Genomic DNA, 18,335 nt, shown 5'->3' with positions numbered 1-18,335 from the left:
CCGCAGGAACTGGGACCTTCCCTCCCAGCTGTGCCCCGAAGCTGCCTCCCCTCTTCGCAGGCACAAGAGGGGACGGGCGGCCCCGCCCGCCGGCCTGCGGCCGGGCAGCCTCTGGCTCCTCAGTGGCCAGCGCGGCTGCCGCTCAGGCCCCTCGCTGCCCGCCGCGGGGATCGTGGGACAGGCGCGGGGGAGGCGGTTAGAGGCGCGGCGGCTTCGACCCTAACGGAGCCCGGAGCTGCGAGACAAGAGACGGGACCCGGCTCGGGACCGGCCTCCTGCTCGGCAGCCCGCCGGAGCCCTGCCAGGTTTGACGAGACTTCGTTCCCCTTCTCCTCCCTCAGGGGCCGGGTCCTGGGCTGCCTCCCCGTGCGGGCGGGACCGCTCCCCCTCCAGCCTGGCCACTCAGCAGCGGAGCTCCCCAGCCCCTGCGCCCGCTCCCTGCGGGGCTGGCCCCCTCCGGGGAGCCTCGTCCGGCCTCAGGCAGCGGCAAAGCAGGCTGGCTTGGCGGCCAGGGGACATCGCATGACATCAGATTGTGATGTCATAGCGTCAGGATCGGACATCATAAACCTGGGTGGCCAACCTGACCCTGAGAAGGAGCCGGTATTTACCAATGTACATTGCCACAGAAACACATCAGCAGCTCCCCCACCCTGTTCCTGGACAGTGCCTCCCCCCGCCCTCCGCCGGCAGCCCTGCTGATCTGCCTCTCAGCATTCCTCCCTGCACCTCCCAATCAGCTGTTTTGTGGTGTGCAGGAGGCCTTGAGGGGAGGAGTGAGGGCAATGCAGGCTCAGGGCAGGGCCTGTGGCAGAGCCAAGGGGTTGAGCAGTGAGCACTCCCTGGCACATTAGAAAGTTGGCGCCTGTAGCTCCAACACCAGAGTCGGTGCCTATACGAGGAGCCGCATATTAACTTCTGAAGAGCCACGTGTGGCTCCGGAGCCACAGCTTGGCCACCACTGTCATACTGTGTCAGAGGACCCTCACTTTGGGTCATGATATCATTGCCTTGTGATAATGAGGTCATCCACTGGGATAACATACTGATGCACCAAAGCAGCTTTGTGTGTCTATACAAGACCTGCCCGAAGTGGGAGTGACAACACTGAGACCTGCATGGTGATACAGTAGCTTACTGCATGTCTGTCATTCACTAAAGCTTCTCTGTGCCATATGCCCTCTCCCAAGAAGAATCCCCCCCACTTAACACTCAAGAAATATATGTATGGATTGACACCACCAACTTGCAAATCCCATTAGTGAGTGCAAAGCTTGTTCCTACTGTAATAAGCAATTACACTTAAAAATTTTATAAGTTAAAAGTTAGTGAAAATAGTTTTGTTTTATGCATTTACGTATTTGACAGTGCTGTGTGTACAATGGGTTGTGGCTGTAGAATCAGTTAGGCCCTGATCCTGCAATGAACTCTTATGTTCGCAGACCTCTGTACTCCCACAATTCTCCATTGCAGCTAGTGGAGCTCTTTAGGGGTTCACATATGTAGTGCTTATTGCAGGATTGCGGCATAGTTGATTTCTACCCTCATGACCATACCCTTATAAAAATTTACAAGAGAAGAGAAAAACCCTTTATAAATCAATTTTTGAAGGAATTTTTAAAAATTCAGGACATCTCTCTATCATTAACCTGGAATTACACAAAAGGAGTCAATAAAAAAAACCACCACCAAAGTTAACAGTGTTTCTTCATGGCTCAGGACAGTGATCTGATGACAAGCTCAAAAATGTCTTTCTTGGAGCCCTCCCAGGCAGGGGCCATCTCTCCATTCATCCTTTCTACGCAACATCACTTTTACAGCTGCAGCATTGAAAATCCTTCAAATTTGAGGTCCCTCAGATTAGGCACATATGGTCCACATATCACCGAACCCTAATATCTCAACGGGATTATATCTTTTGGAGCTGGGAGAAAATCCTCCACAAACTGTTTTGAAAACTGTACAAACCTGGTAAAACAGGAAGACCTATCCAACTTTCTCCAGCCACCCACACTGAGGCTTATACAAATGGTTAACCTAAAACCAGTGTTGTATTAAAAAGACAATGAAAAACATCATAAAGTTGGTGATATAAAAATCAAAACTTTGTTTAAATAAGGAAAGGAAAACTATCTCCATTTTTTTGGCTCCTTGAAGTGTGTGGAGAAAAACTTACCAAGAAACCTTTTTTAAAAAGTTTTTAATCATCCCAGGCTTGTCAAACTTGTTTCAATTAATGTCTGATGCTATAATTATAATTTACAATTTTAATGGGTGTTTGTTAGTTTACAAAAGATCTTAGATTAAAAAAAAAAAAGGAGACAGTGAGGAGGGAGAGAAAAAGAAACTTATGTAGGAAACTCAGGTAAAGCCAAGAGATGAACTCATTTTTTTCCCCTCCCTTGAGGAATCAAACAAGAAACAGGAAGTCATTGATTCAAAGTAAGATCATTCACTCCACAATTGTAAACAGTTTATTTTGTGCTAGTAAATATTTCCAGAACCCTTTATGCATTTTGGAAAATAGGAAATAACTTTCATGGGATGCTTGTTACTGATCATTTATTTTCACTCTTTATATCAGTGATATTTAGACAGTAACTGGATGTTAATTAGCTTGTACACTGAGAAGTTCCACTTAGCTTAAACACTGTTCATTAACATATACCCATGTACTGAATGTTATGTTTGTGCAACATCCAAATAGCCTTAACTCTACCCTGCAGTGGTACCCTTAGAGAGAAGCAAAAATTCCATGACAACCATCAGAGGGATAGCCGTGTTAGCTAGTGTCATTCATCTGATGAAGTGGGTATTCACCCACGAAAGCTTATGGTCCAATATGTCTGTTAGTCTATAAGGTGCCACAGGACTCTTTGTCGCTTTTTCCATGACAACCATAACTATATACATTTTCATATTCCCAGTAACCGCAAGCACTGTTAACCAACATTGGCTGATCTGACTCCATCCTTTGTGGCCATACTTGGTCACAACTACAAAAATTCCTAACTGGACAAATAGCACTAAGAAAGTCTTCAATCCCTATATTGTCCCCTCAGATTTGTGCATGGATGGGACTCTCCTTGCATGGATTTGCTTCTTCCCATGCCAAGTTTGCAGATTAGTTGCCTGTGTGGCACCGTCTTCTTGCTTCTGCAAAAGGGGTGAGAGTGGACACTTGAGGAGCTAGTGACAGTTGTGAGCAGGCTGTGAAAGAATGAACATCATGCCGTTTGAAGCTCTGCAGAGATTCCTGCGAAGAGATAATACAGCATAAGTTTGGGTCCCTAGTAGCATGCCTCCTGAAGGTATGCTCCCCAGCACCAGAAAGGGTAATGGGGTCAGAGACAGTGCCTTTCAAAGATTTACCAGGTAGGGTGAGGGATGAAGAAATTAGAAACCTGGAAGATTTACAGTCTAAGACCCTAGTTCTGCAAACACTTATGTATATGCTTAGCTCTACTCATGTTGGTAGTCAGATTGAAATCAATAGAACAATTTGTGTGCTTAAAGTTAAGAACATGCATAAATGTTTATAGGATTGAAGTCTAAGGCCCTGATTCAGGAAAGCATTCCTATTAAAGTTATTCATATGCTTAAGTCCCATTGACTTCAGTGGGGAATTAGGTACCTGTGTAAGTGTTTTCCTGTACAGAGATGGACTTTAGCACACGCCTAACCACTTTCTTGTTTTGAGGCCTAAAAGACAGACACTTGAAGGATTGGGAATGGGGATGTGACATGAAAGCAAATGAATATGGTGAAGAAGTGACACAGCCTTTGACAATCACATTTGGTTGTTGGCTGTTTTTGTTTCTTCCTTTCTTCTAATGTTTTAAGTAAGGTAGAGGTTGGAGAGGAATAGGGAAGTTAGTAAGTGCAAAGGAGTAAGTAAAAGCAAGGTAGTGGGAAAAGGAAGAGGCACAATCAGTTTACCTACCTAGCCATGATCAGCAAATGGTTTTGTAGGCATCACAGCAGAGGTGAATTTTAAATAGGAATCTGAAGTAAAGGGCAGTGGCTTTACAGATTTTATGAAATAGGAAAAAGCATGAAGGTATCTGAGTATTAGCCAAAGTTGCCAATGTGAACTAGTTCAAACAAGATCCATAAGTAACACAGAACAATTAAGTTCAATTCTACTTGAATTAACTGCCCAAAAACTTGGTTACCACGGAGTTATGGTTGTTCAGGGGTGTTATGTTGTTTTTCCAGCATCTGGAGAGTGGCTAAACTTTATCCTCTGAAAGCCAAGCAAAGACAAGTTAAGGTAATGCAAATTTAAACTTCTGAAAACCAGAAGTTTAAGTTTAGCCACACTCCATATGTTGGAAGGGCATGTCTTAGCACTAGGCACTTTGACTCTATTAATTATGGTTCTGGACAGTTAATTTCACTGGAGCCAGTCTCATGGGGACAGGAGAAGGTCCAGCATTCATGCAATTTTCAGACTATACAGAGGAAAACCCCCTTAAATTGGCTGCCTTCCCTACTTTTCTGCCTCCTGGAGAACAGCTAATGCTGTCTGCTTCAGGAGGCAGGCAGAACTCTCCCCCGCCCCCCTCCCCGCCTTCTTCTCAAGAGCAAGTTTTGGATAGGGAGAGGAGGACATGGAGAAGGCAGTATATTTTCACAAGGGAGATGGGGAGAGGAGGTAGCAGAAAGAACCCCAAATCTTCGGGCTCCTTCCCCCCACCTCTCTTGTGAAAGACAGGTCAAGTTCTTCTATGCTCATCCCTCTTCCTTTCTAATGCTGCACATCCAGGCCTATGACAGGAGAAAGGAGAACCTTCTTAGACCTGCCCTCCCACCAGGCATGGGAATGGGTGAAGAACCTCTACACCTCCACAAGGAGGAAAGGTGTTCTGGGAGCATGGAGCAGATGTGAGGCTGCAGACAATGGGAGTGCAGAGTTGTGTGGCTAGGTGGGTGAACTGGGTTGGATCAGAGAACTGGGAGGGCACAAAATTAACTGATTTGGGATTGAGGGTACAGGGTCAAGGTTGAGGCTGGGGCACAAAATTGATTGATGTAGGGGTGCAGTGGCCAAAACTTACTTACTATAGACTGGCAACATTAATTGTCAGACACATTGGGGCTCATTGTGACAGGGGTGCTCTACTCACCATTGAACAACACCTCCTTCAGGCAAATCAGGGGATTAGCTCACCCAGTTTAGTACCCCTTTCCAACAGTCACACAGCCCATCATCCCACTCACTCACTCCTTCCCTTTCTTCCACCATTTGCCGGTCTCCTCCTGCTCAAGGAATTGCAGTGTAGCTACTTCACAACTCATCCCTCCTGCCAGGTCACACCATGGTTTCCCCTTTTGGGGGGAGTGGGGGAAAGAGAAATACTTGCCAAGCATCTCTGGGCAAGTATTATTCAGCAATCCTCATGCCTGCTGCTCTGACCCTGTCACTCCTGCTGTGAGGGGCATGAACTAGCAGACTGCCTGAGTCACAACATCACTTGGCAGTAGTTGGTAGAGGAACCCAGGCCCACCTTCTACTCAGAGTTCCAGTCCAGGGCCTTTTACCAAGCAGCCAGGGTCTGCAGTTTCCCTCACCTTACTGCTCTCAGCCCTGGACTTCTTCCTATATTGCTTTAATAGAATCATAGGGTTGGAAGGGACCTCAGGAGGTCATCTAGTCCAACCCCCTGCTCAAAACAGGACCTAATCCCCAACTAAATCATTCCTCCAGGGCTTTGTCAAGTCTGACCTTAAAGACCTTGAAGGAAGGAGATTGCAACCCTTTCCCCCCCCCCCCCGGTAACTCATTCCAGTGCTTCACCACCCTCCTAGTGAAAAAGTTTTTCCTAATATCCAACCTAAACCTCCTTTCACTCTTCCTACTCAAATGCTTCTCTGTCCTAAGGTCTACTAGCCCAGGTGCCAACTGTGTGATTTGCCGGGGGAAGCGCCACTCCTGCTCCATCCTAGGTTCTGCCCCCATTCCACCCCTTCCCCCAAGCTAAGAAACAGCAGCATGACAGGGAAGGGTGAATGTAGAACCCCTTCCTCACTGCTGGAGGCAACCTGGGGAAGGAGTGGAGTTCTGGTTCTTTCCATTGTTCAGTGAACAGTGGAGGGAAGGGAAGCTCTGGATCCCACTCCCTCAGCCTGATGGAGTAGCCATGGGGAGGAAGTGTTGGGAGATGGTGTATTTGTAGGGGCAGGGACTAGAGCACCACTTTAGTCAGTGTCAGCTTTAGAACAGGACTCTCTATTAGGGATATTTGTGTTTAAAAAACAAAACAAAAACAAACCACCCACCACTAACATTTTAACGTTCATTAAAAAAAAATGTATCTCAGAAGCTCCTTGCTCAACTGATTTCAAATTTGGACCACTAAGCCTACCTCAGCTTTCATGAGGCACAGCAATTTCCAAGAAATTCCCTGTAAGCATTTGGATTTTATAGGACTTTGACAGGTGTGTGTTTTTTTTCTTAAACCAGTAAGCTAGCTTCCACTTTAACTATTTTGGTGCTACTACCCCCTATGAGGAGTTTTCGTTCCTAACAAAGGGTTAGTTCTCTGCAAATTTTTTCTGTGTATGAAATAGTATATAGTAGCTAGAGGTTAAGACAGTTGGTGTTTCCCCATTTATCAACAGAAAATGTTTTGCAGCTCTGTAATAATTTAGAAAATAATTACAAGTAAACTTCAGTGTGAAACATCCCTTTACTTTAAATGCCCGTGTAGGCCGTCATATTTTCCCCTGTTTTTATAGAACAGCCATGTACGAAAGTTTTAGGTGTCCCCTAAGATTTCTGTAAAATCAAGGTTAATATGTATACAAAAAAAAGGCCCAGACGTATTAAAGGCAATCTGATTTTTTTCCCCAGCATAATTATGGCAGATTTTTCAGAGTCAGAAGGAGCTGGAAATTGGAAAGAAAGATGTGTAACTCTGGAGTCACAGCTGATGAAATTTCGTCTCCAAGCAAGCAAAATCAGAGAACTGTTAGCAGAGAAGGTAGGTCTTATTATATTGAATAATTTATATAGACAGTTTTATTTGATAATGGGGGATAAGACTAGTCTTGCTTCAGACTAACTCACTTTTGCTCTTTCTATGACAAACTTTTTTAAACACAAATCTAAAGAATTTTTAATACCACTGAAGATGTAAGAATTTTGCACATCTAATTTCCCATAAATGTTCATTTGAAAATCACCCATACAGTGGCAATCTAGCAAAGATTCTGCTGTAAAGGAAAAATATATGTACCAACATTGTAATAACTGACACTTCTAAGTATATAGCGTCTGCTCCAAAGCCCACTGAAGACAGTGGAAAAGTTTCCCCACTTATCTCACTGCGCCAATGCAGCATTTTAAGTGTAGACCTCTCTATGCCACTGAGTATAAGCACAACCTTGGGAATTTCTAATTCATGCAGAAACCAGGATCCAGAAACAGCAGGAGATGGTGGGGGCTTTTTTTATTAGGAAAATTATAAAGGAGTATAACATTAAAGAGAAACCTCCTTCAGAGGAAAGTAAAAATAGAACAATTCCTTCCCTCCATTGTAACCAGTATTTTATCCTAGGTTTGCCTGCTGTTTTATTTATAAGTAGGGAATGTCTGATTCAAATGACTTTCCCTGTATTAGAGGCCATTCAGGCTTACATTTATGTGTGGTGTAACAAGTTTTATCCAGAAAAGTACATTTTCACCATATTACATTAACTACTAGTGGTTTACAATATACAGTGCAAATGGGAAAAGTAATAAGCAGGTATGAATTTCAGGTTGCTATATCCCATAGAAGAAAAATTGAAACCAAGCACTCAGTCCATGAGAAATACACTACTTTTTCCTTGTACTAGAAATACCATGCAGATCAATACCATGTCAAAAATTAGCAGTCTGTGGCTCTAGGAACATATAGTCATAGAATGCAAATAATGTGGATGGTCTCTGTGCGTCTGCATTCTAATTATTTATCCAAAAATTGTGTGATATTGCACCAGATTGGAGGCACATATTAATGCAGAGGGCCAGATTCACTGGTACGCTGCGACTACGTTGTGCTGCTCTAATGATGCAAAATAATTGTAAGCCTGGCTGGCTAGCTCAGATTTATGTCTGATTTACAGTGTCATTGTAGTTCAATAAAAGCAGCAAAGAATCCTGTGGCACCTTATAGACTAACAGACGTTTTGAAGCATGAGCTTTCGTGGGTGAATACCCACTTAGTCAGATGCAACGACGAAGTGGGTTTTCACCCACGAAAGCTCATGCTTCAAAACGTCTGTTAGTCTATAAGTTGCCACAGGATTCTTTGCTGCTTTTACAGATCCAGACTAACATGGCTGCCCCTCTGATATTGTAGTTCAATGTAGTTAAAATATACTGCTGAATAGAATTGACCAGACAACAACAATTCCATTTAATGGCAACTTCAAGGTTTCTCGTTAGACTGATAACTTTAAAAAGTTTTTGCAGAAATGGAACTGTGGGTAGTTAGGGTACTGGCGGAGATGTGGGAGATGCAGGTTCATCTTGTTGCTCTGCCTGATTCAAAACACAGTTTTTCCATCCCACAACACTTCAGAACTGTCAGAGCAGGGACTTGAACCTGTCTCTTCCACATCTCAGGCCAGTACCCTAACCACATAGCAGTAAAGTAACTTTCAATATTCACCTCACCCCCCAAAAAAACCTTCCCTGTGAAAGTTTTGTGGAAACCAGTACATCTCTCGGAAAAAGTATTCTCTTTGACAAAACAGCGTGCTTTGTGAAATAAAACTGTTCTTACCAGCTCTACTGCCGAATTGGATCCAGAGTAGATTTTTGTAGGTTTATCAATAAGATAGAAATAATTATTTCTAGGGAGGAGTCAAAAGTGTAAAAAGAAATATAGCCATTGGCTTGCACTGTTTTTCTAAAGTTTCCATTTTTATGTAATTGACAAAGTTAAAAGCAAATGGAATTTGACAGTACCATCACTCTTCTCTATCCCCTCCACCCCCCGTTGTTGAGTAGTGGCCAAAACAAGACTCCTGTTTAACATCATACAGTGCATGTCTTTTTGCAATAAAAATTTTGGAATGGAAATTATTTCTTACATTTTGTAGTAAATGTGTGTGACCGGAATCCCAGGGAAGCCAGCTGAGGTCAGTTAGGGTGCACTGCAAAGAATGGGCAGGCAATCCCCAAAGCTGGTGGATAGTCCAATACTTAGATTTACTAAGTCAGCACAAAACAGCTTCTGTTATACCTCACTGGTTACTCAGAAGTCAACAATGCAGTTCCCTTAAAGTAACCAAGCCTCAGCCCTCCACCTAGTCAACCAAGTCAGATATGATAGGATTAATGAAAATCCTAGTGATACAAAAAAGGTTCTACCAATCTCAAAGAATTGGACACATTACCTCCCAGGTTAACGAATATTCCAGATCTTACCCAAATACACACTTAAGTCTTAAGTCTTATTAACTAAACTAAAATTTATTAAAAAAGAAAAGGGAGAGTATGGTTATAAGATCAGTATGCATAGACATGAGTTCAATTCTTGAGGTTCAGATTCATAGCAGAGATGATGAGCTTTGTAGTTGTAAAGAGATCTTTCAGAAATAGTTCATAGGTTATAGTCCAATGTTTATATTTCAGGGCCGTCCAGTCAGAACTGGGATCTCAGTCTTTGTGGCTTAGGCTTCCCCTGCATGAAACCTCAAGCAGATCTGAGATGACAGGATCAGGACCCAAGGGTCTTTTATACAATTCCAGGCCTTCTTTGTCCTTAGGCCAACAATAGTCCTTAGGCCAACAGTCAGGGCGACTTTGAAGTAGGTCAGTTTCCCAAATATCACTGGCAATTAGCTACATTAATTAATATAAGGCAATTGCTTGTTTTTCCATCATTTTCAGATGATTCGCTATACATTTTAAAGAGAGATGAATACAGCAGATGTCCTATGTTTACAGTTCATTTAAATGTAAAGAAGTTCTTTTGATCTCTGAATTAACAGAATACAGACTGTTTGATTACATTGTTGATCTCCATCAATATATATGTAAATCACAAAAACACAAGCATTATCTCCCCATATGTTTTTAAGGGTTGAATTGGAGTAATTTATTCTGCAGGATGCTTAACCTGGTCATGCGTCACAATATAGCTTAGCTAGTCCTGTTTTCGTAGGACACAAATCCAAATAAAATGAAGCCCATATAGTATCATTGCAATTTTTAAATGCTTCCCTAAGCCATAAGACTCACCACCTTGCACAAAGATATGCCACAGTAAATCAGTTTTTGTTGGAATTTGCATGCACAGGGTCAAATTTTGCCCTGTTCTCCATGCAAGAGGACCTACCTGGAACCATCATTGGGGGGAGGGATAGCTCAGTGGTTTGAGCATTTGCCTGCTAAACCCAGGGTTGTGAGTTCAATCCTTGAGGGGGCCATTTAGGGATTTGGGGATTGGTCCTGCTTTGAGCAGGGGGTTGGACTAGATGATCTCTTGAGGTCCCTTCCAACCCTAATAATCTATGATTCTATGATCATGTTTCCAATGTACACATTGGCCAGGCCAAGAAGAGGTGGTGAAGTGGAAGGGAAGAGCTACATACCCTTTGTCCCCACAGAGTAATGGCCCTTTCCATAACAGTGCATCAGAGTTAAGGTGGCAGCACGACTAGTGAGTCCACAACTATGCAGCTCAAAGGCCCAACTTCTCCATGAACACATGTAGTGGCTATTGTCCCTATGGCATGAAGACAGTTCAAGCAAATTGTAGCTGAGGGTCAGATGGCTACTACCAGGGGTGAAAGTAACTTAAAGGACTTACCAATATACTGGAGTCCTGAGCAGAGAACGAGGCCTCAACCAGAATGGGGCAGGGCCTTTAAATTCCCAGGCCCTTTAAATCAAAATTTAAAGGGCCTGGGGCTCTGGGTGCAGTAGCAGTGTCTGGGAGCCCCGGGTCCTTTAAATCACCGCTGGAGCCCCATGGTAGCAATAGCTCCTCGGGCAGCGATTTAAAGAGCCCGGGGGTTCCAGCCACCACTACCGCAGCAGTGTCCCAGGCCCTTTAAATCGCTGCCAGAGCCGTGGGGCTCCCAGCTGCCGCCGCTACTCTGGGGCTTCAGCAGTGGAACTCTGGCAGCGATTTAAAGGGCCCAGGCTTTGGCCACTGCTGAGAGCCCGGGCCCTTTAAATTGCTCATCTGGGGAAGCTGCCCCCTGCTGGTACAGTCGGCTGTACCGGACCATACCAGCTTACTTTTCACCTCTGGCTACTACTGACATAGTGGATCAAAGGTTCTTGGTGGGTTGGGTCCTCCCCTCCATATCTGCCCTGAGGGGCCACTTCCTTGGCTCTGTAATGGCCACCAGTCTCACCTGGAATATTTGCTTGACTCCCTCTCTGGCTTTTTTGTTGGCTGCACCCTCTGGCATAATCACATAAGAGTTGACTCCATTCCCCCGTGTACTGGAGGTCCAACTTAAAGTTCACAATGTCCAAACTTATAGTTCTCCTGCCACTCTTAGGTTCAACTGAAATCTGCTGCTTCCTGGCCCTTACAGAGATTGTCTTCAGTCACTTAATCCCCAGCAAGATTCTCTCACTGCTTCCCTTTGTGAAGGACTCCAGCAGTTTACCTCTGAGGATCTTCCTGTTCCTTGTAGGCTCTAGCTCATGGCTTCCACCACAGGAGCCTACTCTGCTCCCTGTTGGTGTCTCAGCCTGACTTCCTGAGGCTCTTCCCAGCTAGGAACTACCCTTATTCTTCTCCCTAGGGTTTTTCTCTGTGTACTGCGCTCCCAGCTCTATATAAATAGTGCTCTCCTTCCTTCACCTCGGCTAGGGTGGGTGGTCAGTCTTTCTAATTAAGCCCCATGACTCCCAGCTGGGGTTATTAATTAACCTTTATGTTGGATATAGCTTAAAGGTGAGCTGAGGGATAGCTGCTAAATCACAAGCAAGGCTGAATCCATGTGCTTCAAAAGGATAGCTAACCTGTGACACCCATTTTATATTAATACTCTATGTGGTAGAACAATTCCTACACAGTGTGTTTTAAAATATTTTATATAATTCTGTGTTCTTCTGGTAGCCTGTTGTAAGATTAACATTCCTGAGCATGTGAGAAAACTTAAATGTGTTTTTTTGTTTCATTGCTAAATTATTCTGAGGTGTATTTTTGATTTTCTTTCACATTTATATTGAATGAGCTCAGTCTCTAGTTGAGCTTCATTATATATAGTTATACAGGTTACAAGGTGCTATTTTGCCTTGCTATTCCAGCTGATGTTTTCCTTCTGTATTTTTTATCAAGCTATATAATTCACCATAGTTTATTTTCCTAGAACATTAGCTTTCTAACATCAAAATGAAGAAGTGTAGTTCTTTTTGCATTAGGCATTGTGGGTGAAAGACATTTAGACTTTTTATGTTAACATGTAAACTCACAGTAACTTAACATTACTCTGTAACACTATTGTGATCAAACAAATTTCACCCTAGTAGTTATTATTCCAAACAATGTTGGAAGTTTGGATGACTAGAAAATTATTATTGCTATTAGAAAGCAATATAATTGAAAACTCTTAACAGTTGCCTGATCTTTCAATTTTTATGCATGGAAAACTCTCATGGAATAGGTCCTGCAGAACACGACATGAGAGTGGGAAAGCTGAGCAGTTCCACAGTATACTACCCTTTGAAACTTCACTCAGTAAAAAAATTGAACCTTTCATGTCATCCCACCAACTCCAGTAGAGGTCATAGGGAGCTCAATAAAACTTTGTGATATGAGTGTTACTCTAAAAAGATCAGCATGGATCTGTGTCCATTACTAGAAAGGAAGCATCAGCCAAAGAGACTAATGCAGCCTCTGTACCATTCTGCTCTGAAAGCTATACTAAAAGGCAACAGAAAACTGGATGACTACACAGGCAGAGCTTCTAACTCAGATGGAACATCTAGTGTCCATCTGACTTGTAAGTGTTCCTTCCAGCCATAGAGGGTTGCTGAGGTGCCTACTCTGGAACCAAAGGCTTTCACTGCTTTGCCTCTGGGATGCAGCTGAAGAACTAGCAGCTGGGAAGAGAAAGTGGCATCCTCAAGCTGGATAGGGACATAAAAGGGATCTAATATTGTTCATAGCCCTCCCCCCACCCCGACACTCTCCAGCTGCTCCCTCAGATGCCTTCTAGCATCTACCTTTCCCACCTGCAGCTGCTAAGTTATGTGCAGCAGCCACTGCTTGCAGTATTGGCAACACCATGTGTTCAGAAATAACAACTCAGTCCCTAAAGTACCTGAGGTGAAAAAAAGAGAGAGAAATACATTGTGGGTTTGATGGGATCACTGGGGTGCAACCTGGACTGTGAGACCGCCGAGCCCTCTAAATGCACCAACCTGGGCTGCCTCTCACGCTGTGATGCTGATGTCGAGCTACAAGCCTCTGACAGGCACCACAGTTACACAGCCATCCACAGGCAGGGACTTTCCCAGTTCAAAGTCTTTTTCTTGCAGACATCTTCCAGGTGTTGAGATTGGGGGTGTAGGGTAGGGGAAAGAGGCCAAGTGATGATGTCACTGTCTCTCTTTTATACTTTCTTCCAGCTGCAGTAACATACATAGCAATACTTTATAACTTCACATACAATGATAGTACATACAATCCAACAGGATATTATTGTTCAACAGATCAAGACTTACAAAATGATACCTCACAAAGCATACCTTGTTCAAAACATATAATTATATCACAGTGGTGAATATGAGGGTTCCAGGGTGCCATTTTGAAGTACAGTATGTTCTTTCTTGAGCTTTTAGGGTTCATGTTTTCACAGTTTCCTCTACAGTCATGAAGGCTAGAAATTTGCTTTAATTAAAAAAAGTAATTGCATGATTCTAGGAGCCGAGGCTTTAAGAAAAAACACAGAATATTGCAAGAATTGTGATAAAATTGGCAACACTGTAATGGAGCAAGGAGCATGGGAGGGAATGGGGCATAGGCAGTCTTGCCTAGCAGTTATAGCTGGGCCCACTTGGTATGGTAGTTGCAAAGTAGGAGTTTAAGAGATAGCAGGAGCCAGGTTCCACGAGCAAGAGTCAGGATCAGAGTCAGGCAAAGCCTGGCCTCGCACCAAGCCAAAGTGTTGTTGTCCAGACAACTTCCTGTGCCAACCCCTGGGGTTAAATAAGGCACTTGACCAATCAAAGGGCCACAGGGTTCTGCTGCTCTGGGTTTCTTGGGTGGTACGTCTTGGAGCATCTACTCTCCATAATGCTCCCTGGGGGTACTGCTGCATCAGCTCATAGTGGCCCTGTGGGATTATCAGCTATCCTGGGCTCTGAAAACCTGGGTTCTAGTCCATGGACCCTTACAGGGTGAGGAGAAAATCAGTAATTCCTTCATCTCTGGGACAAATGTTATGTGGAATTGCAAAAACCTTGGCATAGTTAAGCACATTATAGCAGTGTTATGTTGACCTTACCAGCCTTAGCCTTAGCTAAATTAACAAAATAAAAATGTTTTAGTGAGGTGCTAACAGGCAAAATCCTATATGGCAAAGATGACTTCCTGAGCATGGGCCTGACAGGTGTTCAGCTGAGGGAAGCTGCTGTACTTCCCTCCTGTACTGGATCATTAATGAGTTCAGTGAAAAATGTCCTATTCCACTGTCCTACTTCTTGCCTTTTTTTTTTTTAAATCTATATAAGTGTTCTACTTGTGAGCTGGAGTTCCCCCTGCACATTTAGCAAGTCCATGAGAGAGAGTGGCCAAAAGTCAACAAGAGAAGACACCATGTTTGTCATCTGCAGACTTGGCCTGATTTTGATATTTTGATGTAATTCAAAAAACAGTATTTGGGTTTTTTTTTTTGTCTCTGTTTGTTAACTAGTGATCCAGTAACCTATTCTTTGCTTGTTTGTTTTTTAAATTAAAAACAACAATATGCTAAAAAAACTCTATATTTTAAGGGTAAATTAAATGTTTAATTTAAAATTAACCTAGATGTATATCTATTCTTTTACACTGAATTACTACTACGTTTATTCAAATTTGAAATGCAAATATTTGGTGCATTTTGTAAAACCAGCAAATATCTGCCTGAACTTTCATGGTATGTGAGTTTGAGAGCTTTCATATTTTAATTTTAGAGAACTATAAAAGTGTGACTACTACACCTTTTTATTTTTTAGGGCGCTTGGAAGACACAAAAGGTGTTTTGAGGGGGCAAAGGAATACGCAATATTTTCAGCAGAGTCAATCATTCATTCGTTGTTTTTATTGGTTTGGGGGGTTTGTTTGTTTTGTTTTTTCATTTTGTCAAGTAATAAAGAGAGCATATTTTTATAACTCCAACATGCAAAGAAAGAGACCTTGTTGGATTTTTAAGCAGAAGCTGCTGCTGTAAATGGGAGAGGTCTTTATAGGAATTTGAGGAATGGTGTAAAAAGTATCTCTAGTATGCCAAATTTAGGCTGTCTGAGGAGACTGAGCTTGAAGAAGAAGTGTTTATTTTATTACTGTTTTAGTCTTCTGAATATGAAGTTTTAAAAAAATCCTTTCTGTAAACAACTGCAGTATTTTACTGTAAGTTAGGCAGTAGCTGGCATTTAATGCCAAGAGGAAAATCCATCCCCCGTCCCCAAATACCCATTTTTTTCATCTACTACTCAAATGATATAAAACATAATGTGTTCATTGTTTCTATCACTAACAGTGTTTTAGCAAAAAGAACTGCATAACTCTTAAAAACTTTCTAGGCTGCTTTGAGCAGCCTACTTTGTATTTCTTTCAGTCATATCCTATAAGGACTGATTATGGAACTGGTCCAAGTCTTGCATTATGGCCCAAGCAATAAAACTCGAAGTTGACATGAATGTTTCTGGGTTTGTTTTCTTGAGTGGTCTGAATCATTATTTCATATTCGGAATGATTTTGAACAAAATATTGTGATCAGCATGCTAAAGATACAGGATTACTTTTATAGACATGCTGATTTGTTTGCTTTTAGTTTTATTTAACCTTTCACTTTTGATGTTCTTTTTTGGTACACGTCTTCAGCAAGCAAGTGATATTGTACATGAAAAATGCATATTACTTCGGATACAGGTTGTGAAAATTAAAGGCGACAGCTTTCTAAAGTGGAGAATATGTTTTGAATGCATTCCACAAAATGTTCCTGATATTTGTTCTTATATAACAATAGCTAAGTCCACTTTTTCTGCATTGCTGACATATTTTTAAATGTCTGCATGGTTTGTCATTTGATATTTGAAAAATAAAGTAGGCATAATTAGGCATGTGTCATTTGTGGCATGACAATTTTCACATGGTCATCTTTGTCAAAAATCAAGGCTATATAGTATGTACATCTTGAGCAGGGTTTGTTTGCCAATGGAATGTTTGCAGAAAGCATGATGAATATTTGTATTTCTTCTAGTGGGTTGTAATGAATAAGTGTAAAAGGGAGAAAAATATAATTGTATCAACATTAAATAGAGATGGTTCTGCTTCAGTATTTGTTGATTTGCTTTTTAGAGAGCTTATTGTCATAGGAAATAATCAAAGATGTAGGACTGGAAGGGACCTCTATAGGTCATCTAGTCCAGCCCTTGGCACTGAGTCAGGATCATGTATTACCTAGACCATCTCTGCTGACAGGTGTTTGTCTAACCTGTTCTTAAAAAATCTCCAATGACAGAAATTCCACAACCTCCTTAAGTAATTTGTTCCAGTGGTTACCATTAGAATGTTTTTCCTAATGTCTAACTTAAATCTCCTGGGCTGCAGTTTAAACCCATTACTTCTTGTCCTGTCCTCAATGAGTAAGGAGAACAATTTATCACGTTCCTCTTTATAACCATCTGTCGCGGGGCAATCACACCCCATACCCCTTTGGAGTGGGGTAAGAGCATTGTAGTTTTGCAGTTAGTCTCCCCTGACTACCCTCAGCCTCAGGGCCTATGGGCCAAAGTCAATGGATCTGCCATCCCCTCAGGGCAGTATAGCCCAAGATGGCCACCTTTTTCTTCAGGGCAGTATGGTCTAATGGCCAGAGTCAATATGGTTGCCCCTCCTCTCTGGGCTGTGCAGCCTAGTGGCCTGTTGTGGAGGTTAGCCACCACCCAGAGGTAGGTGGTGGACAGGGTAGGGGTACTCAGGCCCTCCCTACTTTACCGGGTCCCATCCCAGGGCCCTGTCAGTGGTGAGTGTCTTTGCCACTGAGTCAGAGGGGAACTGGCTGAAATACAGTGACATAAGGCCCAGTTCTATAACTGGTCCACTGTCTAGTTCCCCTGGACCACTTTCTATCATATCTTCCAATGCAGTGGCCTGGCATCTCCAGGTTTCTTGGCCTGTGCTGTTCCTCGCAGCTCTGACCTCACTTGGGTATCTGCAGATATCTGGGTATCCACCTGGGTTTCAGCACCTCTGGCTTCCGCAGTCTGTGGCTTCAGCAATTCCCAGGTTGGAGCCTGCAACATGCATCCTCCCTCTTCAGCAGTGAGCCCAGACTGAGCTGAGCAGCTCTCTTTTATACTGGTGCTCTGGTTGGAGCATACCCGGTGAGGGTGCTTGGCTTCCTCTGCCCAGAGTGCAGAGTTAACCCCTTCCTGTCCAGTGCAGGGCAAGCACACCCTGTCACACAACCTTTTACGTACTTAGACTGTTATCGTGTCCCCTCTCAGTCTTCTCTTCTCTGGATTAAACAAACCCAATTTTTTCAACCTTTTCGCATAGGTCTTGTTTTCTAGACCATTTATCATTTTTGTTGTTCTTCTCTGGACTTTCTTCAATTTGTCTATTTCTTTCTTGAAATGTGTTGTCCAGAACTGGACATAGTGCTCCAGCTGAGGTCTTATCAGTGCTGAGTAGAGTAGAAGAATTATTTCTTGTCTTTCTTACAACACTGTTGCTAATACATCCCAGCACAATGTTAGCTTTTATTGCAACAGTGTTACATTGTTGACTCATATTCTCACACCCCAGATCCTTTTCTGCAGTACTGTTTCCAAGGCAGGCATTTTCCATTTTGTATTTGTGTAACTGATTTATTTCTTCCTATGTGTAGTATTTTGCTTTGTCCTTATTGAATTTCATCCTATTTAATTCAGACCATTTCTCCAGTTTGTTAAGATCATTTTGAATTCTAATCCTGTTCTCCAAAATACTTGCAACCCCTCCCAGCTTGGTATCATCTGAAAACTTTATAAGTGTGCTCTCTATGCTACTAAAACGAACTCAGACAAAGGCTAGAAGTAAACTTAATAGTATTTGATACTTCCCGTTTTTTGAGGAGAAAGAGGGTGGGAGGTATAGTAAGGGAGAGCAGACGAGTAAAAACCATAG

General features: G+C 42.8%; 1 protein-coding gene across 3 annotated transcripts in view; it reads left to right on the top strand.

Annotated features, from left to right (window-relative positions):
• Positions 1-217: 217 nt before the first annotated feature.
• Positions 218-18,335, top strand: part of PLEKHH2 (pleckstrin homology, MyTH4 and FERM domain containing H2) — a 122,444-nt gene continuing 104,326 nt past the window's right edge. For all 3 annotated transcript variants that reach the window (XM_050951727.1, XM_050951726.1, XM_050951725.1), the window contains exons 1-2: positions 218-305; positions 6,857-6,986. In XM_050951727.1, coding sequence (XP_050807684.1) covers positions 6,911-6,986 — 76 coding nt within the window. In that variant the 5' untranslated portion in view covers positions 218-305; positions 6,857-6,910. The remainder of the gene's footprint in view (positions 306-6,856; positions 6,987-18,335) is intronic.

Source organism: Gopherus flavomarginatus, chromosome 4, assembly GCF_025201925.1.
Source record: "Gopherus flavomarginatus isolate rGopFla2 chromosome 4, rGopFla2.mat.asm, whole genome shotgun sequence".
In the NCBI taxonomy this organism is placed as follows: domain Eukaryota; kingdom Metazoa; phylum Chordata; order Testudines; family Testudinidae; genus Gopherus; species Gopherus flavomarginatus.
This window is presented reverse-complemented; position numbering and strand designations above follow the sequence as displayed.